This window comes from Lissotriton vulgaris, chromosome 3_1, assembly GCF_964263255.1.
Source record: "Lissotriton vulgaris chromosome 3_1, aLisVul1.2, whole genome shotgun sequence".
Lineage (NCBI taxonomy): Eukaryota > Metazoa > Chordata > Amphibia > Caudata > Salamandridae > Lissotriton > Lissotriton vulgaris.
Window position 1 is genome coordinate 1,425,972,340 of NC_141689.1, and position 27,343 is coordinate 1,425,999,682.

The window sequence follows — 27,343 nt, forward strand, 5'->3', positions numbered from 1 at the left end:
GCAGGATGGCAAGGAGAGTTCAACGCACCCCTCAGCTCGCCACCATGGGTCGGCCCAGCCGTCTAGCTGCAATGGCTCGGTAGAGAGTGGTATATCCCCGGCGGATCACCAATCGCCGGGAGGAACCCTGGTTCTGCAGTGTATTAGGGCAGCCCAGCGAAGCCAGGAGTAGGATAGTTAGAGAAGGTTCATGGCAACCAGGAGCATTGTGCCCACCAGGCACCCCCAGGCGAAAAACCCCAGAAGCTTCATCAGGGGTGAGGCGAGGATCAGCACATCCATGCGGCAGGCAGGCTGGTATGGGGTCTGATCCATCAGGCCACTGCCCCATCCCCGAGTATTCACCTCCGGTCACAATCTTAAGAAGAGGGAAAGGTAGGGGAGCGCACCTCGCCTCCAGTGGGTCGCAGCTCACCCGGGAGGTCCCTCAAGCATAGCAAGGTGTTTGCAGGCTAATGATGTGCACGCGACTGCCAGAATGTTCAGGTGGGCGCTACGGGGCTCTCAGAGTGAAGCGAGGAGCAGCCCAACCACGCACAACAGACAGACCGGCAGGAGATCCACTCCCTAGAAGCCCGGCCCCCGCCTCAGTCACAGCCGCTGCAGAAGCCCCCGTCTCCACTCACAATCCGCAGGGGGGGAAGCGCCACCTCACCGAAATCGCTGCACCCAGGCAAATGAAACAGCCGGGCCAACCAACTCCGCACCGACCGGCGACTTCCGGACCGAGTGGTCGTAAACACCCTGTGTTCTGCCGGGAGCTTGAAAACTTTAGACCCTGGCTTACAGTCGTAACAAGGCCCGACAGACCGGGCCTCAGATCTCCAGCCCTGGACTTCCTTCAGGCTTCGGAGTTGCACTCATCGCACCGCTCATGATGGGCTACACTGCAAGTGCATGAGGAGACAGGATTTGTGAGAAAGAAAGAATCCCTTGGGTTCAAGACTTGATATTCACACGTCATACACTACTGTCAGACTTGCCTCAGATTCACACACACCTATTTGGTGGACCATATGTAATGGAGAAAGCAACTTCTAAACAACTTATGTAAAAAAAAGTATCTCAAATGTTTATTCTTTGTTGTACATATATTATGATTAAAAACAACACATTAATTCATATAATTCATAACATGAGATAATTAAAAAACACGAAATAAAAACACCTAAAAATAAGTGGGCATGAAAACAACAAGAGTAGAACATAAGCAGCTAGACAGAAAAGTTGTTGTCTATACAATTAACACCTTAGTCATCACATGAAATGACAACACTGGGAATATATACTTTATACTTTAGCCTTCATTCACCAGTGTTACAGACAGGATTGTGTATCACATTATTTGGCGTTGACGCCTTTCGATGGCATGTTATCGCATAGATCCATCTTTATCAAGACATATAATTTGTATATTCTCTCTTGTGTTTGGAATTTTCTTTGCAATGTACCTGTTTCAATATTTGAAAGATTGCCACTAGCATCTATTATTCTTCTGTGCATCGGGGTAGACTGTGTTCATTTGGACTTGTAAATATCGTCTTAGTAGGAGGACTTTATTAGAAGGGAAGGGAAACATCCTTTACAACGCAACTTTTACCACGCAGTTCCTTTACCACGCAAGTTTTACAACGCAAACCATTACAACGCATTGCGCTGGGGGGGCGCTCTAGGATAGGGAATAAGTTCAATTTACTATCCAACACCTTCCCTAGTGTCCACGGGGACTGGAGTTGGAATAGTAAATTAAACTATTCACTATCCAGCACCCCAAAGGTTTTCGTTGTAAAAACCGCGTTGTAAAGGCATGCATGGTAAAAGCATGCGTTGTAATGTCATACATCCGAAGGGAAACAAGTCTCCTCCTTTTTTGCCACTGTAGTGTCTTTTAAGCTGTGCGGCTTGGTCTTATTAAAAACTCGATCTGAGATGCAGAACGTTTGTTGGTATCAGAGCCATTCAATTAAAATATGGTTCTCACTGATGTCCAGTGTTTCTTATAGTTGAGCGGCTGTTTTTACAATACACCGGAACCCGAGAGGCCTGATGATCTACCGGAGCGAGGCAGCACAACGAAAAATGTTGGACCCTAAACAATAAGAAAAGGGCCCTCTATAAAAAACAGCCGCTCAACTATAAGAAACACTGGACATCAGTGAGAACCATATTTTAATTGAATGGCTCTGATACTGACTCAGAAAAAAAAACGTGCAGTAGAACTGCAAGTTAAGCTAGGGTGTGGATTCTAATTCAAACATTGTGTGCCTTCCCTACTACTGGTTTTATAAAGAAAGAGATTTACATGCATTTGACTTGCTGAAACCATAGCAGAATTTTTCTTATCCACTTCCTCACAGCAACTTGCTAAACCTCATTCTTGCGTGTTTGAGAATTTCACCTGACAATGCAGATTAGTCCATTGTGTGCATTATTTGTAGCTTCTTATAAAGGCGTTAACGTTTCTTAATTGTATGTGTGGACTAGCTGTGAGAAGTATGTTGTCTGCCAACCAAACAGTTTCCTTGTTATTTTTAGTCATAGTGACTGCTGGGTGGATAGGCCTCACGGACTATAGGGGAAAACCCCGGTAGGATAAAGGGCTGCTTTCAAGACTGGATGGGATAAAGGAAAGACAGCCCATCAAGCAAAAGGCAGAACAGAAGGATTAGGTCATCATTTCTTTCTTATAGTCGCATCGGTGAATGGTGATGCAGGGAAATAATACCCCACAGTACTGCACCAAAGTACTCAAGACTTCTTTCTTAAAGGCTCAGTGGTGAATTGGTGATGCAGGGAAAGCACTCAATAATTAGAATAATTCATGATTTTCTCTTTACTGTAGAAATGATGGCTTTCCAATGTTTATGTTTGAAAAAGTCAGCTGCAAAATAAGTTATTTGGCCTAGTATATAAAAAAAAAATCCCCTATGGTTTGTTTGGCTCATCCCACACACTCATTCAGTTGCAATATGGGTTCGAAATTTATAAAAAATTCCTGCGGTGCTTTTTAATCCCAGACAAGCCTAGAGTTTTTCTCATTTCTTAAATCCACCAGTGTCCGGTTTTATAAATATGAAACTCCTGGGGAGCAATTGGTAAGTCTAAACAGGGGGATCCAGACATTCTGAGCCGAAGTGGACCGAAGAGTTCTTGAGGACGCGTACCCTGCAAGGCCTCGTGGGCAATGCAGAGGGCTTTGAACATGATTAGTTGCCTGGTAAGCAGCCAGTGTAGCCTTTGTAGGGCGTGGGAGGCTGAATTGAATTTTGGGGTTCCTAGCAGCATACGGGCGGCTGCATTCTGCAGGGTATGGAGCTTATTCAGGAGACGTTGCATATTTAAATAAATTCAATCTTAAGAACATTTTGTAATTGAAGGGAGGATAAACATAACCTTTGAATAGTCAAGTTCAACTTAACTGCCTTGCAGTGCCATCTGCAGGTGCAAATGACTGACCTCTATTCATGAATCAACATCTGCTCATATTTATATCTGCAAACGGTATTTACATCCTCAGAAAACCAGCAGGTACAGAGCCTCCTCTGCATTTATATTTGTAGAACTAGGGTTAAAAACACGATTTTTTTCAAGGGAAGGTGCCAGGGGGTGTCCATTACGAATACTGACGAAAAATCAAAACTTTTTTGTGCTTGTTCGTAAATATTCCAAAACGTTTTCACAACCAATTCTTGCACACAACTTTAGTACAAAAGCATAGCCGTAATTGGAATGAAAAGCACTCAAACCCCTGTGCTTTCTGGGGATGGTAGTGGTGGGATTTCTAAATAAAGTAAAATATTTATAAGTAGAAAAAACCTATATAATGCGCTAAGGGGCATGTCCGCTTTGACCCTACACGGGCCATGGAAAACTGTTTTTTTTATAGATGTTAGTGTGTTGGCCATTAGATTTTTGTGGCCGCATTCTATGCTTGAGGCCGACCTAGAACTAGCGCTGGCAACAATCTGTAAATCTATTTAGCACACAAAATTCAAAATTCGGTTCACCTATTCTTTATTGCAACGCTTATCTCTTTTGGGAATCAGGAACCTGGAATGCTCCCCCAGTGTCTTTAGCAGAGGTGTTTATATTTTTAGAGGAAACAAATCTTTAGTGGAAGTCCATGCATGATGGATCGTTGATATGCATGAAGTCGATCAGTAAGTATTGTCTATTTGTGAAGTTTTACAGTGTAACCAATTCTTATATCAGCAGATTCGGCACAGTAAATACAGTAAGGTGGAAAATTAAGATAAACTGTTACACTGTATCAGGATTTTGGGAATAAATAGGGGAATTTGGGACCAAGAGTCTGATGTATCGATTTTACCTATTTTGGGGCTAATTACGATGTTGAACAGACTTAAATCCTCCCGACACCGTCTCAGTCCTGGACCGACCGACCTCAACAGGTGGGCACCATAGGAGCTTCCTTGGCCCCCAACTGGAGCAAGCTTACCCAAGGGGGCCCTGCTGGGGGCTCCCAAACAAGCTTTCCGTCACGATTTCCATATCGGACAGGCCGGCATGGAAACCATGCCGGAAACTGTGCGCACCGTAATCCCAAGGACGGAAAAGCCAGCCCTTTGGGATTACAAGCAGGAACATTTTAAGGAATTTGGGGCCCTGGGCCAAACATATTTTGGGGGCCCCTGTTCAGAACAGCTTTGAATTTATGATTCATTTTCAGCTCTTGCATGCCCTGATAGGAGAGGTCACTGACAGTGCACAAGCACACTCGTCCAAATTCCAAATGTGTTTACATCTAATATTCAAAGGTAGTGATTTGTGTTTTCAAAATTCCACACAGCAGCAGATCACTTACCTTACTACAAATAACCTCTGTTACACCCTCTCTATTCTGAAATTTGAGGTCCTGTTTATATCTAAAACAAACTTTTTTTATGGATATTGCATGAAACATTAACGCAACATTTCTCTGCGAAATGTCTGTAATAGGCTCTCACACATCACGCACATTAAAAATAAATTAAAATATATACGTATTTAAAACAATCTGTTTAAGAATTATTCAAGGTTATCAGGGTAAGACTCTCTGCAGAACTGAGCCGGCCGGCTCTATTAGAGAGGCCCCTGAAAGGCTGGGGACCTGGCCCAAAGCCCAGTCTGCCCATGCCATAAAACGTCCCTGATTACAAGTCTGTTCGGACTGGCTGACAGGCTCCTTGAGCCCATCGGAAGCCAGCCGGAATGACCGGCCAGTTTGGTTTCCGACCACCAGCATTGTAATGCGGTGGTCGGAAAGTAAACCGAGGGGCCGATTACGATGCAGCCAGGAAGGCTCCAACTATTGGTCGGAGCTTTTACGGGCCACATCATAATCGGCCCCTTTGTGTTTATGCGGAAATGCGTTCCTTTCAAGTGTGGGCCAAGGAGGGATAGTTGCTCTTTTAAAATGATCTACTCACAATTAAGTATCCACGGATATGTTTCCTAGTATTCCTACTTGTACAGATTCACCAAACACAAGATACCTCACCCTCCCACCTCTTTGCCAAAGAGACTCACTTATTAACTTTATTCTCTGGTAGAGATAATGCTGCTCTTCGACGGTTCTCTGGTACATCGCTATGGTTCTGTCAGTGTGTTGTTTTATGGTAGGTAGTTTACTGTGAATATGACAACGTTTTTTTATTGATTTCAAACTGATCAAGAAACCAACAAAATAACAGAGACAAGGGGACCAAATACATTGCTTAACAAGCAAATAAAAAATAAAGGCACAGTGACTGACAGAGCACAACCTAACACCCTTAATCCAAAAGAAACCAATTAACTAAACAAAATGATAAATTTTCCTCCCTGAAACCAGGAAGGAAGAAACTAATTCATGTGCTAAATAACCATGAATAGGTGGAGGAGAGCACCAAAACAAAAAATTAAATAAGACTAGGCAGGACAGTGCTATTATGCAGCTACCTTGGCCAACCAGCCCCGGACAGGATCCCAAATCCGAGTGAGCTTTCTCCTCCGAGGATGGTTCCCAGTTAAAACCATCTCCAATCTACTTATGTTCAGGAACTCACGCCACCAGAATTCATGAACATAAGTAGACAACGTGCTGTTTGCGCACCAAAGGTGAGCCTAAGGCAAGCCCGTCTGCGCCCGTCCGTGCCTAGACTGTGCCCAGCGCCAGAAAACCAAGCCCCCGCCATGACGACCGCCGCCGCTACGATGCCAGTACCCTCCTTGCACTCAACACCGGACGATCGCACCCCTGCTTCCTGGCCACCACGAAACGCACGCAAGGACCCTTCACCTGCTGGAGCTGCAGCTTCACCAGCATCCAGCCCGCCAATCCACGACCCGGAAAGAACCCAACTACCTCAGATGCATTCTCCTCAACACCCGCTCCACCCGCAAACACGCCGTCGAACTCTGGGACCTACTCGGCTCAACCTCCCCTGACGTCACCATCCTGACGGAGACCTGGCTGAACCCCTCCTTGGCACCTGGCATCGCCATAGCCACCCATGAAGGCTACAAGATCAGCCGCAGAGACCGCACCAACGGAGCAGGTGGGGGAATCGCCATCATGCACAGAAACACTCTCTGAGTCTCGACCAACACCGCAACACCCTCAGCACTTCCAAACACCTACACTTCCAGATACACACCGACCCCAACACCACCCTCAGAGGAACTCTCGTCTACAGACTTCCTGGACCCTGACCTCAGTTCAGCGACTCCATCGCCGACTTCATCAACACACACGCCCTTGCCTCCACTGACTTCATTCTCCTTGGGGATCTGAACTTCCACCTCGAGATTAAAGACACCAACTCCCCCACCCTGATCGATAATCTCGCCAACCTTGGACTCAGGCAATTTGTCACTACTTCCACCCACTCCGCCAGCCACTCGTTTGACCCCATCTTCTCCGCAAGCCCCCTCGTCACCTATAACAACACCACTGAACTCCACTGGACCGACCACAGCTGCATCAACTTCACCTTTCGAAAACCCACCACATTCCAATGCACCTAACAGATGCCTCGCCGCTGCTGGACCAAAGTCACAGAAGACCAGCTAACCACCATCCTCACCCAGAGCCCACCCACCGACCCTAACGACCCCGACTCCGCAGCCTGCAACCTCAGACAGTGGATCAACGACTGTGCCAACACCCTCGCTCCACTCAAGAAACCGTCCAACAGCCACACCCGCAAAAAAGCCAGCCGGTTCACCGAAGACCTCCAGGCCTCCAAGCTAACCTGCCGAAAGCTAGAGAAGAACTGGCTCCACATACGAACACCGGACAGCTACGCAGCCCAAAAGGACTCCACCGGAAGACACCATCACCTCATCAGATCCACCAAAAAAGCCTCCTTCAAAGACCGCCTGGACAACAACGCACACAACAGCAAAGAGCTTTTCAACATCGTGAAAGAACTCTCCAACCCTAGCTCCAACACCAACAACATCCCACCTTCGCAAGACCTTTGCAACTCATTTGCCCCCCTTCTTCCATCGTAAAATGGCAGACATCAACAGCTTCAACTTCACTACCAGCCCGACAGCCATTGAGACTTCCGTCCCCACGACCACCATCCGCACCAGCCGCCCACTCTCCTGGACCAACATAAATGACGACGACACCATCAAGATCATGAACACCGTCCACTCTGGTTCTCCGTCAGACCCTTGCCCGCACCACATCTTCAACAAAGCCAGCAACACCATTGCACCAAATCTCCGAAAGGCCATCAGCATTTCCTTTGAGACAGCCACCTTCCCGGAGAGTTGGAAACACGCCGAGATCAACGCCCTACTCAAGAAACCCAAGGCGGACCACAAAGATCTCAAGATCTCAAGAACTTCTGGCCCATCTCCCTACTCCCATTCCCGGCGAAGGTCATCGAGACGGCCGTCAACAAACAACTGACCTGCTACCGCGAGGAAAACAGCATCCTAGACCCGACCCAGTCCGTGTTCTGCAGCAACCACAGCACTGAAACCGCCCTCATCGCCACCTCCGACGACATCCGGATCCTGCTAGACAACAGAGAAACCCCAGCCCTCATCCTCCTGGACCTGTCAGACGTCTTCGACACAGACTTCCACCACACACTACGCACATGCTTCCACGACGCCAGGATCCAAGAGAAGAACGGTCACCCAGGCCCTCGTCAGCCGTAGGCTGGACTAGGGAAACACCCTCTACGCAGGAGCACCGGCCAAACTCTTGAAACGGCTCCAACACATCCAAAACGCCTCTGCACGCCTGATCCTTGACATCCCTCGCCGGAGCCACATCACACCCCACCTGAGAGACCTGCACTGGCTCCCCATCAACAAAAGGATAACCTTCAAGCTCCTCATCCACGCTCACAAGGCACTCCACAACACCGGACCAGCGTACCTCAACAGACGACTCAGCTTCTACACCCCCACCCGGCAGCTCCATTCCGCCGACCTCGCCCTCGCCACAGTCCCCCACATCCGAAGAATGACCTCCGATGGAAGATCGTTCTCCCACCTCGCTGCCAAGACCTGGAATACCCTCCCCACTCACCTACAGCAGACCCAAGACCTGCTAACCTTCAGAAGACTCCTCAAGACCTGGCTCTTCGAGCAATAGCAGCACCCCCCACCCCCAGCGCCTTGAGACCCTCACTGGTAGGTAGTGGGCTTTATAAATTATATGATTGATTGAATAATTGAAAACATGTTGAAATAAAAGCTCAATGGTGGATAAAATATCCAAAATTAGGAAAAACAGTTTCTGACATTTATTTGATTACATCTTTCATGCTTGGTACATTAATTGTCATAGTCTTTCATTTGATAAAATACCACAGATGGAAAATTGTTAAATTCCCGAGATTGCTGCTCCACCCGATGGTAATCTTGGTGGTATTGACATTATGCATTACCAAGGGTAGTAAGGTACAGCTCCCAGTTGTAAATACTCCAGGTGATACTACCAGAACTAACTTGGACTGGTGGATTACATCGTTTTCTCTTTTTCAGCAACTTCGAAGTGTCGAAGGTGGTAAAACTTGACCAACCAGGAATAAAAGTAAAAACATGAATTGCAGGAGTAGTGTCAGGAGGGTGATGGTTCAGCCCACTCCCCTGCAATCACCCGAGGGTGCAGTCACCATACCTCAGCTACAATTCATGCAGCTCCTAGTTCTTTTGGAGCCACTAGCTAGATTTGCTCAGAGCTGATTTTGTTTTCAGTTATATATATATATCTCCCTTTTGGTGGGGAAGTGTCTAATTTCTTAGACTACAACCAGTAGCAATTCAATTGTTGTTAATAATTGATTGGCTCTCACTGATAGCTGTGCCATTGACTGTAAATCATCAGCGGTGCAGGTTACTCCAGCACCTTGTATTTTCTCCATTTAAGATGGGTGTGGAATAACTCTTGAATATATTTGTCATTTACCTCTAGTGTGATAATCACTCTTTCTGAAATAAAGTCCTGTCTCTCAAATTCTGCTCATAACCTGTTTAAGCTTTAATTCCTTGTTGCGCATCCCATATTTAAACATATTAGTCCTAGGGCGTTTCAAGAGCTCGGCTCCTACAGCATGATAGAATTCCTCTAGACTGTTGCACATGATAACATATACACTTAGAGCAGGATTGATTATGCTGTCTGTAGTATGGCTATCTGGCACTTGATCAAGGACATGAAGGTTGTGGATAGGCAGGAGAGCGACCACAATCCCTTATGTATTACACATTTCCTATGGGGAGGAGATCCACAGGGGCTAAACGATTGCGAGGAGGCCCTTGTGGAGATCGTCCCATCAAACAACATGAGGCGGGTAAGATGGGCTCAAGTTATGACCAAAAGGGAAGTGCTCGAGAGCATTAGTGAGGAACTAGATAAAACCACTAACGCCGTGGATGACAGGCTGGAGGTTGGAACAGAGATTGCCAAAGGCTTGAAAGAAATTACAAAGTTGCACGACAACTTCTTTGAAAATATAAAGGGACATTTCTATAGGGTAGTACCCAAACCAGTAAACAACAACAAGAGGTCCAAAAGAAAGGGTTGGTACAATGAGGCTTGCAGGTCTGCAAGATTACTTTTAGGTCTGGCTATTAAAAAAAGAGATTTGTCTGATGTCAGGGAAGCATGGTTGGAGTATAAGACCTGTATACTGAGGGCTAAAAACCAATGGGATGAGCAACACTGGCAAGACCTAAAATGTGCCAGTGCTGCGAAGGATTCCAGACTTTACTGCAATATAGTCAAGTGGGGGATAGGAGGTCACCCTGAACCACCAACTAATCATGTAACCCAGAGTAGTTGGATAGAATACTTTGGCCCCCAATACACATGCCGACCTCAGGACAAGTCCGGAGAAGCCCCAGCCATTATTTTCCACTCAGCTCCTCCCTTTAATATGAGCGATGTAGAAGTGGCCCTTAATTCAACCTCACGGGGGAAGGCACCCGGACCCGACGGGGTCCCAGCGGATGTTTTTCTCCATGATAAAGCCCGATGGGGCAGCTACATAATGAAGTTGGCCAATGCAGTGGCGTTAGGGGCCCCGGTTCCGAAGTCTTGGCAAGGGGCTGTTATAATTCCTGTATATAAGAAAGGCGATAAAGCGCTGCCCGGGAATTATAGGCCTATTAGCCTAATAGACACAGTCCAAAAGGTGATAGGGAAATTGACCTTAGAGAAAATAATGGTCTGGGCAGAAGAAGAAAAAATCCTGTCCCCTTTTCAAGCAGGCTTCCGCAGGTTAACCAGCACCACAGACCAGATATTCCGTTTCATCTTACTTCATTGGAAGACGGTCCTGCTCGGGAAAGGCAGCCTTTATGCTGCCTTTATAGATTTGCGAGCAGCATTTGACCTGTTATCTCGGTCAAAGTTGTGGGAAATTTTAAGCCAGATGGGTATGCCGCTGGAAACCTCATCACTCGTGATGAGATTGCACGAGGGAAACCATGCAAAAATTCAGTGGGGGGGACATGGGCAAGTTACCAACGACTTTCCTGTCGAGCGGGGTGTGCGCCAAGGGTGCGCTATGGCACCCACGCTCTTTTCCTTGTATATCAATGGGGTGGCTGAAAGCATGCTGACATGAGATGTAGATGCCCCGTCTCTGGCAGGAGCGAAGATTCCAATCTTATTATTTGCGGATGATACGCTCATTGCCTCTAAAACCCCCAGTGGACTGCAGCAAGCACTGAAGATCTTTGAGGGATTTTGCACTGACCGTGGGCTAGAAGTCAACGTTACCAAGACAAAGCTCATGGTTTTTAACCCGCACCACAGTTTTAAAGGGAACTTTTTTATGGATGGTGAAAAAGTGGAAAAGGTATCGGATTTTGTCTATCTGGGCATCCACATAGTAAAGTTAGCTAACTGGGGGAAGCATATAGAAATGGCGGCTCTTAAATTTCACCAAAATACAGGAGCCATAACTGTGGATTATAGAAAATCCTTGACAAAGCCGATTAAGCCAGCACTCCAAGTGTATGAGGCAAAAGCCATCAGTTCGGCTCCCTACGGTGCCGAAATATGGGGCTACGATAATCTAGGGTCACTGACACTTGTTGAAAATAAATTCTTGTGTAATCTTATTGGCCTCCCCAAAAGTACACCCATGAGACTGCTGTGCTATGAATTGGGCAGGAAAGCTGTTTCGGGCATGGCCAGATTGAGACCAATATTATGCTGGCGTCGCATCTGGGTCACACCGGAGCTTGCGCATTACGTCCAGGGTTTCTTGGACGTAATCAAAACCGACACATTTCGCAAGATAAGCTGGCTAAAAAGAACTGTCCAAAGTTTTACATAATATGGGCATAAAGGGATTATGGGAGAATCCTGAGCTAGCCCAGTTCCCTTCTAAAGAAGATCTAAAAGCTAGGTACTGGGAAATGGTTGCCTACCAGAAGTGGAATGACGCTGCTCCTTCATCTATGGAGGGTCGATATTAGGAAGTGAAACTCCTTCCCAGGTTGGAGCCCTATTGGGACGAGATTACAAAGCCTGGGGACCGGAAACTTTATTTGCAGCTCAGAATAGGGTCACTCCCAATAAGATCATTAACGGGCAGATGGGCTGAAGCCAATTGCACTGTTTGCCCGGCTTGAAAAATGGTGTTGAAACCATTGCCCATCTTCTCTTTGTCTGTAGGGCTTATTCAACCCCACGACGTGTTTGGCTAATAGCAATGTGCAAAATGCTAGGCACAAGGGATAGCAAGGTTGCACTAAGATTAATTTGCACTAGCACCTTGCCGGTTATCTCAGTAGCGGCCGCAAAATTTCTGGGGTGTGCATGGCCAATCAGAAGGAAATTTGTACCTTGAACTGCGATTTTACTGATCCTTTTGATGTTTTTAAATAGTCTGTCAAAATGCTTTGTATATCTAATTCTAGAAAATATCTCTTTTTTTAAATCTGTAAATTTATTATTAATAATGGAATTTTATTGGAGTATGTAAACTTGTTTTAGTATGGAACCAAATTGTTTTAATGTGCTTTTATGAGTTTTTATCTCGAATAAAGCAAATTTGACTGACTGCATATACACTTACGTTTTTAGGCTTATGTAAAATTAAAAAAGCCTGGAGTGAGATCCCGGGATAAACAAGCACTGGCAAAGCCAAGAGGGCTTACCTGTGATACTGGAGCGATGACCTATTTACTTTGCTGATGCCCTTTCCCCTAGATGTCCGCTGTTTGCGCACACATACTGTGAGCATCTTTTTCGTACTCTTTATAAAAAATAATTTCAAAACGCCCATTCTGCATTCAAACATGCAGTAAACACTCCAAATATGACTCTAATGAATACATATAGACTAATAAATTATGCAGGCATCTCTCACATCGCCCATCCCATTTGTCTGATATGGAGGTGTCAGCATTAGACAGGGCACCAAAAAATAGCATCCAGATTCTTATTGCTAATGATGGAAGTACACAAAGAAATGTCGAAAAGACAAAATAAGGCAACAGGCTTTTTCCATCTATGTAGCCAGGATGTAGAAGAATGTCCCTGTATTCCATCAGGACCGCACCAAACCTACTCCAATTTAGGAAAGAGTATGAAGGCAAATCTCTAAAAGAACACACGATTTAGTAGCAGTCTTTTTTGCTCCCATAACACAGTAATTTGTTGTCTGTGGCTTGCCTTCATCCCTGGACAGTGCTTCACTGCCTTTTGACCAAATGTGTGCTATACAAGTACCACATTGATACATACACACATTCGTATATGTGCCCAATGGAAAGAGAAATAATTCTACTCATGTGAAGACCTACTCACTAAACATGCTATTGAGGTGCCTGGACACATGTTGCATTTGAGTGGAAATGCATTCTTCAAAGTTTTCTGCCATTGTTTATGTATTTGGATCATATGCTAGTTCAGGTAAACTTCAGCTGAAATTCTTCTAATATATTAGCAGATTTTCTACTTCTTATATGGGCGATTTGCCACAAAAGGGTGCAGTGTTTTTTGAAAAATTATGGATTTGCTGAATTTGCCACATAATCCATCACCTACTGCATAATCTGCAGATATTAACAAAAAAATATTTTTAGCTCACTAGATCAAAAGTTAATAAAACGCATCAACACATGTTGCTGCTCAAGTTCTTAATTTGTAAAATAATGCGTGCCGCGTGCCGGTGCCCAAAGCTCTACTCAGAAGCTTGCAGCCAGTGATATTATATACCAGGCCTCTTCAATTCACCTCCAGACAGTGCTTGTCCCTTTACCTTACTCTTGCTGGTACCTGCTTTCTCACTTTGGGACGATTTTTCATTCCATGCACTTCCTCCTTCTTTCCAGTTTGTATATTTTCCTACTCTTGGTCACAGTCAATATCTGAATTGGAAAAATAAGTGTTGTAGCCCAAAAATGAGTGGCAGTGACCGCCACTGGCAACCGCCAGCTGAAATTATGGACTGTGCTGCGCATTGGATGCCTTTTGCAAATGTTGACTGGTCATTTTCGGATGCTTATTGCTGTGTTTGATTGTCTGACTGGTATTAAGGAGGTCTTTGCCCATACAGTGTTAACATGTGTAAACAATGTCAAAATAACAAGGAAACTTATCTCAGAATGTGCTGCATTACGCTGCATAATTTTCTTTTTCTTAACACATAATTTAGTAAACCCTGCAACATAATTTGTGCCTCCCCTGACGCATAATACAGGTGGCCTGGCCAATGTTAATGAGCAGGAACGGTAGCAGACTTTTCTGAATTAGTAAACCAGGATTTCTGCTGACCGGTGCACCTCTAAATCTGAATGTTTCCACTTGTAGGGTATTATTTATTTCTTGGTGTATTTCCTGTAAAAGCTCTCCTCAGATTCAAGCCCTTGAGGAACAAAAATTGGATGGCATGTGAAAAGACATAATCACATCAATATATATGCAAAAAAAGGGATATGACTTGACTGTCCTCAATTCAACAGGCTCTTCAGTGTCCTTGAGTGTTGCCTGTGGTCGGCGCGCCAAAGAAACATCAAGTCGAATAGTAGGAGGGACAAGTGCAAAAAATGGAGACTGGCCATGGCAGGCTAGCCTTCTGCTCAGTGGGTACCACAAGTGTGGCGCAACGCTTGTCAGCGACTCCTGGCTAGTAACCGCAGCACATTGCTTCGATTGGTAAGTTGAACATGGGGTCTTGAGGTGCAAGTTGAAAATGTGAAAAACTAAAGAAGGCTTTTTAATGAAAGAAATTGGAATTCTAGTGCATGAAACCTAATGGAAGTCTTAAGGGTTCTCAAGGCTACCCAGCCGTGAGATTATTTTTCAATGAATACATTTTACCCCAGCTTTAATCTCTGAAATCTTTAGCACTCTCCCAGACAGTTTTACTACATTTCCTGGGCAATTCGAGCTTTAAGCATGTGCTACTCAGGAAACCAAGCAAATTGGTGGAAAAGTTATTTTTAGTCCAGGTGATAATCTTGCCCACAACAGAAACGTGTATAGAATATTTTGAAAGAAAACATGTTGCAAAAAACCAGGGTAATGCACACTAAGAAAAAACTAGGAGAGAGTATTATGTTTATGCTTGTGCACAATTTGAAAATAATTTTATAGTATTGTAAAAAGTTATGGCAAAGCGGCCTCATACTTCAGGAGGCAAAACAAGGCAAAGAGCTGTGTTTACAAAGACACCAAACACTACCTTAGAACAACACACATTAAGACATACACTCAACTCAGCACCAATAGGTGGTTACCTAACTAGTAGGGCCTTCTAAAGCACTTTCTACCATCAGATAGCTCCTACACATATGCATTTGCCAAACAAGCAACCATGTCAACTGAGGACATATATAGGAAATTTGGTGCAATCCACCAATCTCACTCATCACGAAAACCTCACTACTCCATACAACCGACAACTCCACTCACAAAACTGAACCAAGGGAAAGATGTAAAAAGCATTTTTGAAGTTGCAAACTGCCAGATTCATAGAATCGGGACATTTGCAACCGAAAAAATGCATTTTAAATATATAAACACTGATTTGCGATTCAGTAACTTGTTACCGAATCGCAATTTGTGTTTGGGTCCCAAATCCAATTCAGTATTTGAAATGGGCATGCTTAGGAAATCCCTTGCAAATACTGAATTGGTGTGATAGGTATAAATGTTTTCTGTCCAAATTTTGGTAGTATAACATTCATGATTTACCAACTACATGTTTGTAATGGGTGCCTAATTAGACCCCTTTCCCATGTGAAAGAAAACATATTTTGTTTAAGTGGAGGCAGTTATCGATAGGACGACTGCCTCTTCTTAAAAAACAAACAAAAAAAGAAAGAAAAAAACTTCTTTTTAAATGAGGTCATGTTTTCTTTTACAGGAGAGGGGCTGCATTTTTTTTTAAAAGTCTGCTTAATTTAAAAGCAATCACAGACTTAGGGCCCTATTGACAGAACTAACTTAAGAAAAAATCCTAAACTTACTACTTTTGGTATTCACAGAATTTAGGATTTTGTCTTAAGTTTGTCTTCAGACAGACTTAAGACAGAATTAAGTTAGGATTTTGTCTTAAGTCTATCTTAAATCTGTCTTAAGACAAACTTAAGACAAAATTGTAACTTCTGTGAATACCAAAAGTAGTAAGTTTAGGATTTTGTCTTAAGTTAGTTCTGTGAATCGGGCCCAAAATAAGGATTTTTCTCAATTTAGTAGTAGTAAAGTTAGGAATCCTAACTTTAGGACTCCTAAATGCCTTCTGTGAATACGGAAAGTCTTAAAATTAGGATTTTTCTCAATTTAGTAGTAGTAAAGTTAGGACTCCTAACTTTAGGACTCCTAAATGCCTTCTGTGAATACCGAAAGTCTTAAAATTAGGATTTTTCTCAGTTTAGTAGTAGTAAAGTTAGGACTCTTAACTTTAGGACTCCTAAATACCTTCTGTGAATACCGAAAGTCTTAAAATTAGGATTTTTCTGAATTTAGTAGTAGTAAAGTTAGGACTCCTAACTTTAGGACTCCTAAATGCCTTCTGTGAACACCGAATGTCTTAAAATTAGGATTTTCTCAGTTTAGTTGTAGTAAATTGAGAAAAATCCAAATTTTAAGACTTTCGGTATTCACAGAAGGCATTTAGGAGTCCATAAGTTAGAAGTCCTAACTTTACTACTACTAAATTGAGATAATCCTAATTTTAAGACTTTCGGTATTCACAGAAGGCATTTAGGAGTCCTAACTTTACTACTACTAAATTGAGAAAAATCCTAATTTTAAGACTTTCGGTATTCACAGAAGGCATTTAGGAGTCCTAAAGTTAGGACTCCTAACTTCTGTGAATACCGAAATGAGTAAGTGCCTTCTGTGAATACCAAAATGAGTAAGTGCCTTCTGTGAATACCAAAATGGTAGTAAATTTAGGATTTTGTCTTAAGTTAGTTCTGTGAATCAGGCCCTTAGTGATCTGCTGACCACAGCAGGCCACCGTCTCTGTGGTGGCTGTGATTCTTTATAAGTCACAAATTGCAACCCTCCTCATTATTATTCAAGAGCTAGGTCAATCTGCAACCTGCTAGGAATAGCTAAATTACATTTAACACTTTAATACATTAGGAATAGCAATTTCCAAATAGCGATTTGGTGAGAACAACAAATTCTCAATGTAGGTACATCTGGCCCTAAATCTGGTCAGCAATAGAAACTTTTGGAAAGTTGTACCCAAGAATACAGAAAGGTTCCCCTAGTGCCATTCTGATGACAAATTGTGTGCTATGTAGGTGCTAATAAACAACAGCCAGCAGGAAAAGAAACAAAGGAAATCCTTATGTTTTGCAGCCATGTTTTTCAAGAAACTTTAGCTCCCTCTTTGTTTTCTGCCCACCAGAATCCGACATCCTGCATGTCAACTATTTATGTAAATTATCATGCTCACGAACCGTTGTCTGCTAACCACTGGCTCCTAATGTATTGCATTTTTCAGGCAAAAAGACATTAATATATGGACCGTGAGACTTGGCACTCTCGAACTGAGCACAGGAAATGGGTTAAGACTCAAACAAGTGATCATATACCCAGGGTATACTAGTTTGACCCATGAGAATGACATTGCCCTTCTACGTCTCTCTGAACCTGTCCGTTTGACATGGAATATACGCCCGGTATGCCTTCCAGAAGCTTCTGATATCTTCCCTGACGATTCCATTTGTTTCATCACAGGTTGGGGAGCTCTTGGAGAAGAAGGTATTATTTTGTTATGTGTTTCTCTAAATTTGTCAAAAACGTTTTGCTGTTCAAAGATACTATATTTAATTTCTATTCCTTTCCTTCTTTTTTCATTTAATTTACATTATTAATTGATGAGAAGTTGTGTCCTTTAACACATGGTCGGACTGGACAGAAAATAGGCCAGGGCATAAAAATAAAGTGCCCCCCCATTCTGCAAATTGGGACAATTTTGTACATATTACACTGTATGAGCTTTGCAAGGTATGGGAGACTGCATACATTGGTGCTTGCTGCAGACACGTTAGTGTTAACATCATGCAAAACAGCAGTAAAACCCCAGCCCATTAGCCCACTAACAGGCCCACAAACAGCCAAAACACGTCCCACACTCTGGCCTATCTGACCAACCCTTCTGGCACTGTCAGGTTGAACTGCAGGGCAGTCGGACCATGACCGTGATGGAGCATGTGTGGGTGGCACATTTTTTACAAAACCTGGAAGAATCACAATTTTCATTGAGTCATACTGTGTGTTAGGCTATTGAACCAGATGTAGCATAATCGTGGTAAAATGTTATTATATGGATGCTCTCTTTCACTATTTTAACCATACTGGGCCCTTTACGATTAGACAAACTACAGCACTTTCATTTACCACAGAGGCAAATGATCCTCTGATGAATCTTACTCTGCCGATAAGAGGAGTGGAAATTGGGGTGACCAAACACCATGTTATCTGTCTAATGAGGACCATTAATTGACAGGTAAGGCACAAGTTTAAGATCAGATTTAGGTACACCACTCTTAAAACCATGCTGTAAAATTAAAGAATAGCAATAGGAAGACGCAACCTCTTGAAGAAGTTGAGTTAGAACTATGCAGACCAAAAACTCTGCCACAGCAACACAAAACAAGAAGTAACACTTGATGTTCTGTCAGAGCTTGCTGGTTCTCCCTTCAACACATTTAAATTATTAGTAACAGCACAGCTTAAATGGAATAACCAACAGGACTCAATAATAGACTCAGACAGATATTAGATTAATTTGGTTATTATATTAAATATAAAAAAATCATTGCCATGAGTAATTTCTTAAGAAGTTCAGTTAAAAATATTACAACTCTTTTTTGAAATAAAAAAATATATATATATATATTACAGCTTTATAACAGAGCCAAACATTTAAGTAGGCTTTATCGAATAGTTCTAATTGGTTTACAGTTTTACAGAGTCTCACCACCATAAGGCAGAAGGAATAGTTTGTTGCCTAACAACTCAAGTTCTACAAAAATGTAAAGTCCATTGGGGGCAAGTCCATTAGCATAGAATCAAAGAAATAAAGGAATAAAAACATGGAAATGGTTCAGTAAAGAAGGTTCAGTCCTTCAGCTGCAGACTGTAGCATCATACAGACAGTCCAAAGTAAGAGAAAAGATCGTCAAAAATCGATCAGCATAGCATCCTTTTGCACAGGGAAAAAGAACGTATGGCGTTGCCCCTCCTTTGGGGTTCCTTCTTTCATAAAGTTCCTAACTTAGTCCAGTGATGTGGCATCATACCACCATCGGAAGATTGCCTTATGATCGAGTTCACATATTGCCACCTAGAATACTTGCAACAGAGAGATGGTTTCCCATGCTAGTCTTGAGAAACGAAAAATTGAGAGCTATCCTGACTGATGACGGCTGATAGCCAGAAACCGGTCGTAGGATGTTTGATTCCGGTCCCGGGAAGACATGGCTTGGCAGTTCAGGCTGGACTGTTCCCATGAGGCACAGGGTCAAGACTGATTTGCATATGGCCATGTCTGAACTGGGGTGGCTTGGTGAGCAAAATAACGATGGATTAAACCCAGATCTGTTACTGAGGGTGAATGTTTTGCCAATGTGCCACATTCCGTCCATCACCATGTGTGTTTTGCTGTTCGCCCTATGTGGGAAGGGTATGCCCAGACATGGGTCCTGTGTTCACTACGCCACTGGAGTCAAGCTATCCTGGCTGATGACGGCTGATAGTCAGAAACCGGTCTTAGGATGCTTGATTTCGGTCCAGGGAAGATATGGCTTGGCAGTTCGAACTGGGCTGTTTCCATGAGGCACAGGGTCAAGACTGATTTGCATATGGCCATGTCTGAACTTAGGTGGTGTGGTGAGCAAAATAACAATGGATTAAACCCAGATCTATGACTGGGGGTGAATGTTTTGCCAATGTGCAACATTCCGTCCATCACCTTGTGTGTTTTTTTATTCTTTCTCGCCTGGACTACAGCAACTCGTTGTATCTAGGAGCACCCAAAGCCACCATAAATAAACTACAAGTAGTCTAAAACTTTGCAGCCTATATGTTGTATAATATATTGAGATACCAATCTGCCAGGCTAGCTTTACGTCTTGTCCATTGCCTTACTATAGCAGAAAGGCTCACATTTAAAGTGCTATGTATTTCCAATAAGGAGTTGCTTGACAGAGGGCCCATAATCACTCCTCCCCTGCTATCCTTTTACACTCCGGGGAGAATATTGCGCTCTTATAATGCCTTCCTTGCAAAGACACCTGTCATTAAGATAGTGAAATATGGTGAGTGTTCATTCTCATACAAAGCAACACAACTGTGGAATATCCTCCCCCTCTCTCTTCGATCTTTCAGAAATAAATGTCCTTTTCAAAAAGCACTAAAGACTTGGTTTTTCTAAAATGCCTAATGTTAACCCTATTTTTCATCCTGTGGTGCACTAATAGCGCCGGGATGCCTCCGGGTAGCTGCGTCCTATATAAGCTCATATGGAATCAAATAGACTATGTTCGTTGGAGAAACATTCAAGAATGTCAGTGTGTAGACATGAAAAGGACAAATAAGCAACATTTCAGTTGAGAAAAATTACCCTTTGTATTAAGTCTGGGGAAAGTGCAGCACTAGAGAAAATGCGTTTTCGAAAAAGCCTTTAAGCTAGCAAGACACATTTAAATAAAATGAGCTTTAACCCATCATCAAATATAATGTAATTAAATCAATTTAAATAAAGAATATGTAGAACATTCACAAATCATTATTACATGAAAATGGCTAACTTTAGAAATACCCTTAGACAATTTTTCTCGCCATTCATACAAGTGCATATTTTTCTAAACTCACATCACACAATTCGTTTTTAACTGTTCCCAGTGTTCTCTAGTGTTAATATTATAAAAAGTTTCAAGCTTGTAGTTCATTTCTACATGTTTTTGAACTGACTTTTTTAAATGGTGTATGCTGACAGAAAACATCAAAAAACAATAGGCCGCTTCACTTAACATCATAATGTCATCAGTATATGTTAAAAAGCAACATGTGCATAAGAAAGTTATTAGTGCAGCTTTGTTTATATGTGTTAGTATTACTTTAATGTGGGTTTCTTCATCTCAGGTTTAAAAGCACGCTTTTACGGTGCTTCTACTACACTTGTCTCAGTTTCATATGTCTAATAAAAGAGAGAGGGACCCCTAGACCAAAGGGATAGGGTACCACAATAGACACTAGTCAAAGAAGTCAATTCCCTTTGGGCAGATGAACATTAATACCACAGTACTTACAAACAATAACCTCACAAATACATGAACATGACAAAGAAGCAATGAAAAAAATGGAAATTCAAAAACGTGAAAACACTATAATAGGATCAAAACATTAGTACAATTTATTGACATACATCATGTTAATTAAAAATTGGGACACAAACATAGGACGTAACAATAATAAATAAAAAACATTCCAATTAAAAAGGAGCTAGAGGAGAAGGACTAAATTCAAACACTCTTATTATGAATTTTCCTTAGATTTGTAATCCACATTCACTCCTTGGGCATCGACGCGTTTCGGCGGAATGAACAAAGTATGACCGCCTTCATCAGGGTATATGTATACTTGTTTCCCAACAGTTCTCGTGGATAAAATATTTAAGTCAGAGCGTCATAAGGGGTATATATCCTCCTTATCCTTTCATGGGGATATTCGGCCAGCGAATTATCCTCTAGTTTGCTGAAGCTTAAAAAATGTTCAAATTTCGAGATACGTCCAGCGCTATCACTGGAGGTCATAAAAACATAGTTGTTGCCATAAATCCGACTTCCAAAATGCGTCCGAAATACGTCCGGCGCTTGTAGTTAAAAGACGAAGTAAGAAAAATGTAAACCTGGAACGCGGGTACCGTCTTGAATATTAATATTAGCCTTAATAGGGCTACACGACGTGAGGACGAACGCGGGACGCCGGCTTATATAACGTTAGAGGACAAAGACTTATGTGTAATTGCCCATAACTAAGGATATCAGGAGTCACGCTGTGGCCCTATTAAGGCTAATATTAATATTCAAGACGGTACCGCGTTCCAGGTTTACATTTTTCTTACGTTCTTACTTCGTCTTTTAACTACAAGCGCCGGACGTATTTCGGACGCATTTTGGAAGTCGGATTTATGGCAACAACTATGTTTTTATGACCTCCAGTGATAGCGCTGGACGTATCTCGAAATTTGAACATTTTTTAAGCTTCAGCAAACTAGAGGATAATTCGCTGGCCGAATATCCCCATGAAAGGATAAGGAGGATATATACCCCTTATGACGCTCTGACTTAAATATTTTATCCACGAGAACTGTTGGGAAACAAGTATACATATACCCTGATGAAGGCGGTCATACTTTGTTCATTCCGCCGAAACGCGTCGATGCCCAAGGAGTGAATGTGGATTACAAATCTAAGGAAAATTCATAATAAGAGTGTTTGAATTTAGTCCTTCTCCTCTAGCTCCTTTTTAATTGGAATGTTTTTTATTTATTATTGTTACGTCCTATGTTTGTTTCCCAATTTTTAATTAACATGATGTATGTCAATAAATTGTACTAATGTTTTGATCCTATTATAGTGTTTTCACGTTTTTGAATTTCCATTTTTTTCATTGCTTCTTTGTCATGTTCATGTATTTGTGAGGTTATTGTTTGTAAGTACTGTGGTATTAATGTTCATCTGCCCAAAGGGAATTGACTTCTTTGATCAGTTTCATATGTCACTGTGTCTAATGTTTGGAATGTGTACTTTCAACTTTTCATGTCTTCTGTCAATACATGTGTCATGTATTATGATTTTTAAAATCATGATGCTTCAATCACATATAAGAAAAAAATTATTAGGTCATTTAAGCTTTTGAGGTAACAATTTTTTCTCAGCTTCAAATGGGAGCAAATGCTGTTTTACAAGTGTTAGGACGTATACATCAATCAAAATGATCCTTCCAAAACAAGGGCTATCAAAATGTTCTGAGGATTTGCACTTCACACTTGGGCTGGGCTTGTCTATCTATCGAGAGCTTTACTGCGAGGTGACAAAGTGTTTTTTAATGAGTGTTAATGTAAAACATTTCCTTCTTTAAGCCGAAGACCAGGGCTGAGCGCTAAAGAGATCGCTAAAGAATCCAAAAAAGTAATGTTTTCAGAGCTCTATTCTGGCCCAAGATTCTGCATTTCAAGCTTATTGCTGTTGTGCCCCAAAGGTGTTCTGTCTAGTGGTTTAACATAGGCAGATTGGCTTAAACTTTGTTGACCACTAGATCTGTGTCTTACACAGATTCAGATTCATAATGGAATTGACTTTGACTGGTTCTCAGCCTGTTGATCCCTGGGAGCTGCTCAGGGAATATGAATGCCCCTTACGGTTAACCTTCTCATAGGGATCAGTAGAGAACAAAAGGTCATCAGACAAGATAGTCTTTTGACCATCAAGCTGCAATAAATTGTTTCCTTTGGAAGCGAAATACCTTTTGCTAAAGAGCTAGAACTCTCTCAGAGAGAATGGGTATCTTCTCCCATTTTGTCATGAGGTACATGCCATTTAAACTGAAGGTTCTGAAGAGGAGCCAGGACTAGTGTTTACATTAACTAGCAAGTCCAGTTTGTTCACTGCTTCTAATATACAAAGATGAACCACAATCAGATGTGGTGAAAGGGACTTTTCGATCTTTGATTCAGCGGTTGGATGTGTAGCTCTTTCTTTGAAAGCAAAGAAAAGACTGCTGCATTATATAGAACAGTTCTTTCCAAACATTTTAGAACCACAACCCAAATTTTAGAATGACAGACGATTGCGACCCATCTAGCTTTAATAAACATGAGGCTGGCAATGTGTTTTAATATAACTTAAGCATTGTGTCTTAGTGCACTGTTATTTACAGGCAGCACATTTTCCATTGAAATGGGCACTACATTTGCACAGACACACAGTCTTACTGATAAAACTATACTGCACACAAATTATAATGTGAGGAAATCTGGTTTTAGTGAATATTTATCACTCATGCATCACCAGGTAAAATGTTTGATTTGTGTTGATGCTATTAAAATCCGTGTTTAAATCACACTTCGGATTTACAAAAAAATATATGCTTCATTACTGCTTTCTTAACTGCTGAATGTGTACAGTTCATTTACAGGTATTTGCATGTTGTTGTGGTTTATTAAAAAAATGACATCCTACATCCTTCCCTTTCACACCTGTATACTCTATAAAGACTGTCGCATAATTCACTTTACTTTTCTTTCTCTTACTGCAAAGCAAGAGGAATTTATAAACAGCTATCCCATATTAAAAATAAAAAGCAGCAATTTGTTATAATAAATAGCCTGGCATTTGACCTCTGTCTTTGAGCAGCAAATGTGACAAGATAAATACAGAAATTAAAGGCATCTTCATTTATTGCTTGGTCTTTCGGAACCCACCAAAAATCAAGTCATGACCCACCAGTGGGTCACAACTCACAGTTTGGGAAACACTGCAATAGAAGCTGAGCACATTATTTAGAGAGGCTACAAGACAACAAACTGATACTGCATACAGCCACTAGAAGTCAGAGGAATATTAAAATAAGTATCTTGGAGAATTATTGCACTCTGGGCCCACCTTTGAGGTACAAATGCCAATTCTAGAACAGAATCCACTAGTGCACGTTTTTCCAACGCGCTATACCAATGGTGTACGAAATCTGCAAGTGGATTCTTCTATTTCTTCCAGAAAGTTGCAAAACTATTGTGGGCAGGTATCAATTGAAATTCATTAAAGAGATTTATAGATATGTGTCAACGTTGATGCAAAGTTCATTTGTATGAGCGACGTAAACAACAACCTTCAGGAACCTCAAGAAACAGCTATCTTGGTGACAGGATTACAGCATCCTGGTAGTAAGTGTCCATGGAGTCAGAACAGTTTATTTTCCTTTCTAGGAATGCTTTAGGTCTTAGCCCTTCCTAAATCGAGCTCTGAGGCCGGTGTCCTCTCCCCTATTTTTAAAAGGAACCCTCCTTTTTATTACGTTTTGGCATAGTACAGAACTCTCAGGTTTCCTACTTCCAAGCTTGAGTAACTCTCTCAGTCCAGGCTTGTGGCTTTGTATTCTGGGATGTAGTCATATATAATCAGGACTAAACTTCTCAGAAAGCCAAGGAACACCTCGACCTGGATGACCTACTTATGCTCGACTTGTGAAAGAACTCTGACAGTGTCACTTTAGCTCCTAATAAGAGAAAACTATCAGATTTTGAAACGATCCAAGACATTAAGTTTGATTTCGATTTTGGAGGGTCAATAAACAACGTATGAGTTTAGGAGATGCAGTAAATGCTGTTTAAAGACAGCGGGAAATTATTTGTCTAAAATGTATTTAAGTGCCACAATTGCACCCAATGTAAAGTTGAATGAGCACAGCTACAGAGCTACTCATTTGATAAAAAATGGATAGGTGATGCTACAGAGACAGTTGGAGCAGTAGTGTAGCAAAGATGCCATGTGTCCTGGCACAATCAAGAAAAATGGCCACATGGACTGTCTTTGGATGGCTTTGGGGTAGTAAAATACCGAAATTATCAGGTTTCAAGGGTCCCCTCATAGCTCTGAGCCCCTGTACCCTGAGATGGAGCTTACTGACACTCTGCACCTCAGTCTTTTGCTTATGCCCAGTTTTGCTTCATCTATAATTGGCTGTTCCATTATCGCGATGGACACTGATGTTTTATTCCTCCTCTGTCCTGTTCAACCCTTCTTTGTCCCATTCTAACCAGTGATCCTAGGGGCGCAGGGAGAGTCTCCTGTATCTCTTTGCTATTTTCCCATTAGGCACTGTGACTCCCCCATCTCTGTCCTGAGCACTATAATAGTTCTGTAGGAGTGGATGGAGATGGCTGTATCAGAGAAGGCTGGGACCGTGACATATCTTTCTGGTTTTTATTTTACTTGGCACTGCTCCCTTGTCATACTCTGTCCCATCACACCTATATCCTGGTGGAGTGCAAATGTTGCTCATATCCACCAATGGGACGTCATACCTTACCTTACTGCTTGCTATTGTTCCCGCGTCCATGCTGTACTACCCACTGCATGAGCAGTCAGTGCTGTATCGATACAGCAGCAAGATAGGGCTGGGATAACCAGCATTCCCTTTCTCTGAATTCATTCTCAACAAGCAGCGTTCATCATGTACGAATCAGCAGTTCCACTTCAACTACAAAACGTGTTACATGTGGTGTTCTGCAGAGCTCTGTCTCCTCTCACCTTCTCCTCAACATCTGCAGCTTCTACTAAAAGCAATTTCCCAGCATCAACTACAATTCCAAATGTACACTGATGTCAAACAAGTCTGCTACACTTGAAAACAAACATGAATGTTGCTTCAAGTTTCATAACGTGGAGTAGCTTCCATTGGTGCAGCAGGTGTAGAGACACCAGGACCAAGAATCCTGAGGGGGCCACTGAAACCAGCTTAATGTTGTGTTTTACAGTTCAAATAATAGCCAAGGGGGTATTTCTCTTCTTGCACTAGCACCCATGACACACTGGGTATGCCAAATCCTCAGATATACTTTGTCTGTGCCTGAAAGGGTCCAACACTTAGGTCATGATCCTAATGAATCATGAAATCTCTGCATTCACATTTAACTCTCCACCAGAACTAGGGATGGCCCATTTATCAGGAAAGAGTAAATAAACACTTGGATCTGTGGTTTGATCACAAACTATCTTGCAGGCATCAGTTTGCTGCAGTAGTAATGTAAAGCAACCTTCCGCTGATTAGATTGAGAGGGTACTTCAGTTGCTTCATCTGAATCACAAGATTGAAATGTGCAATGTAGTCCACACCAAAGAAAAAACATTGGGAAACTTCAGAGGATGAATAACCAAGTTGTGAGGCTGTGTTTAAGGGTAATGAAGCATGAATATATTGCCCCAGCCATGAAAAAATGTAACTATCTCACAGCAGAACAAATAATTTCTTTCAAAATAGTGTACATTGTGATCAAATCCTTCCTATCAGATAGCCAACTCTATCTCTAAAAAGTGACACTTCACAACCAACCAGCATGCGGTCTAAAATCTAGCAGCACCAGTCTAATCACGATCAGGACTTAAAACAAAGCCAAATAGTAAATAATTTGAAAATAAAATAATGTAATAAAAAAGCTGAATTAAACTTAAAAAATTATACAAAGGGGGAGGAGCTACGCACAGGATCAAGATGGCCTAGTGAGACCTTAGCTCCGTAGAGCCCGCTCCTCCTTTAAGTCTATCCTGTCTTGATCCTGCCACCCGAGAATGAACTTCGACGGTTGAGTCGAAAAGATAACAGTAGCTGAAAATTGGGACGAAAGCG

The 27,343-nt window shown here is 42.3% G+C and overlaps 1 protein-coding gene across 2 annotated transcripts in view; it reads left to right on the forward strand.

Annotated features, from left to right (window-relative positions):
- Positions 1-27,343, forward strand: part of TMPRSS11E (transmembrane serine protease 11E) — a 395,553-nt gene that overhangs the window by 288,672 nt on the left and 79,538 nt on the right. For both annotated transcript variants that reach the window (XM_086961914.1, XM_086961915.1), the window contains 2 exons: positions 14,434-14,626; positions 17,433-17,692. In XM_086961914.1, coding sequence (XP_086818040.1) covers positions 14,434-14,626; positions 17,433-17,692 — 453 coding nt within the window. The remainder of the gene's footprint in view (positions 1-14,433; positions 14,627-17,432; positions 17,693-27,343) is intronic.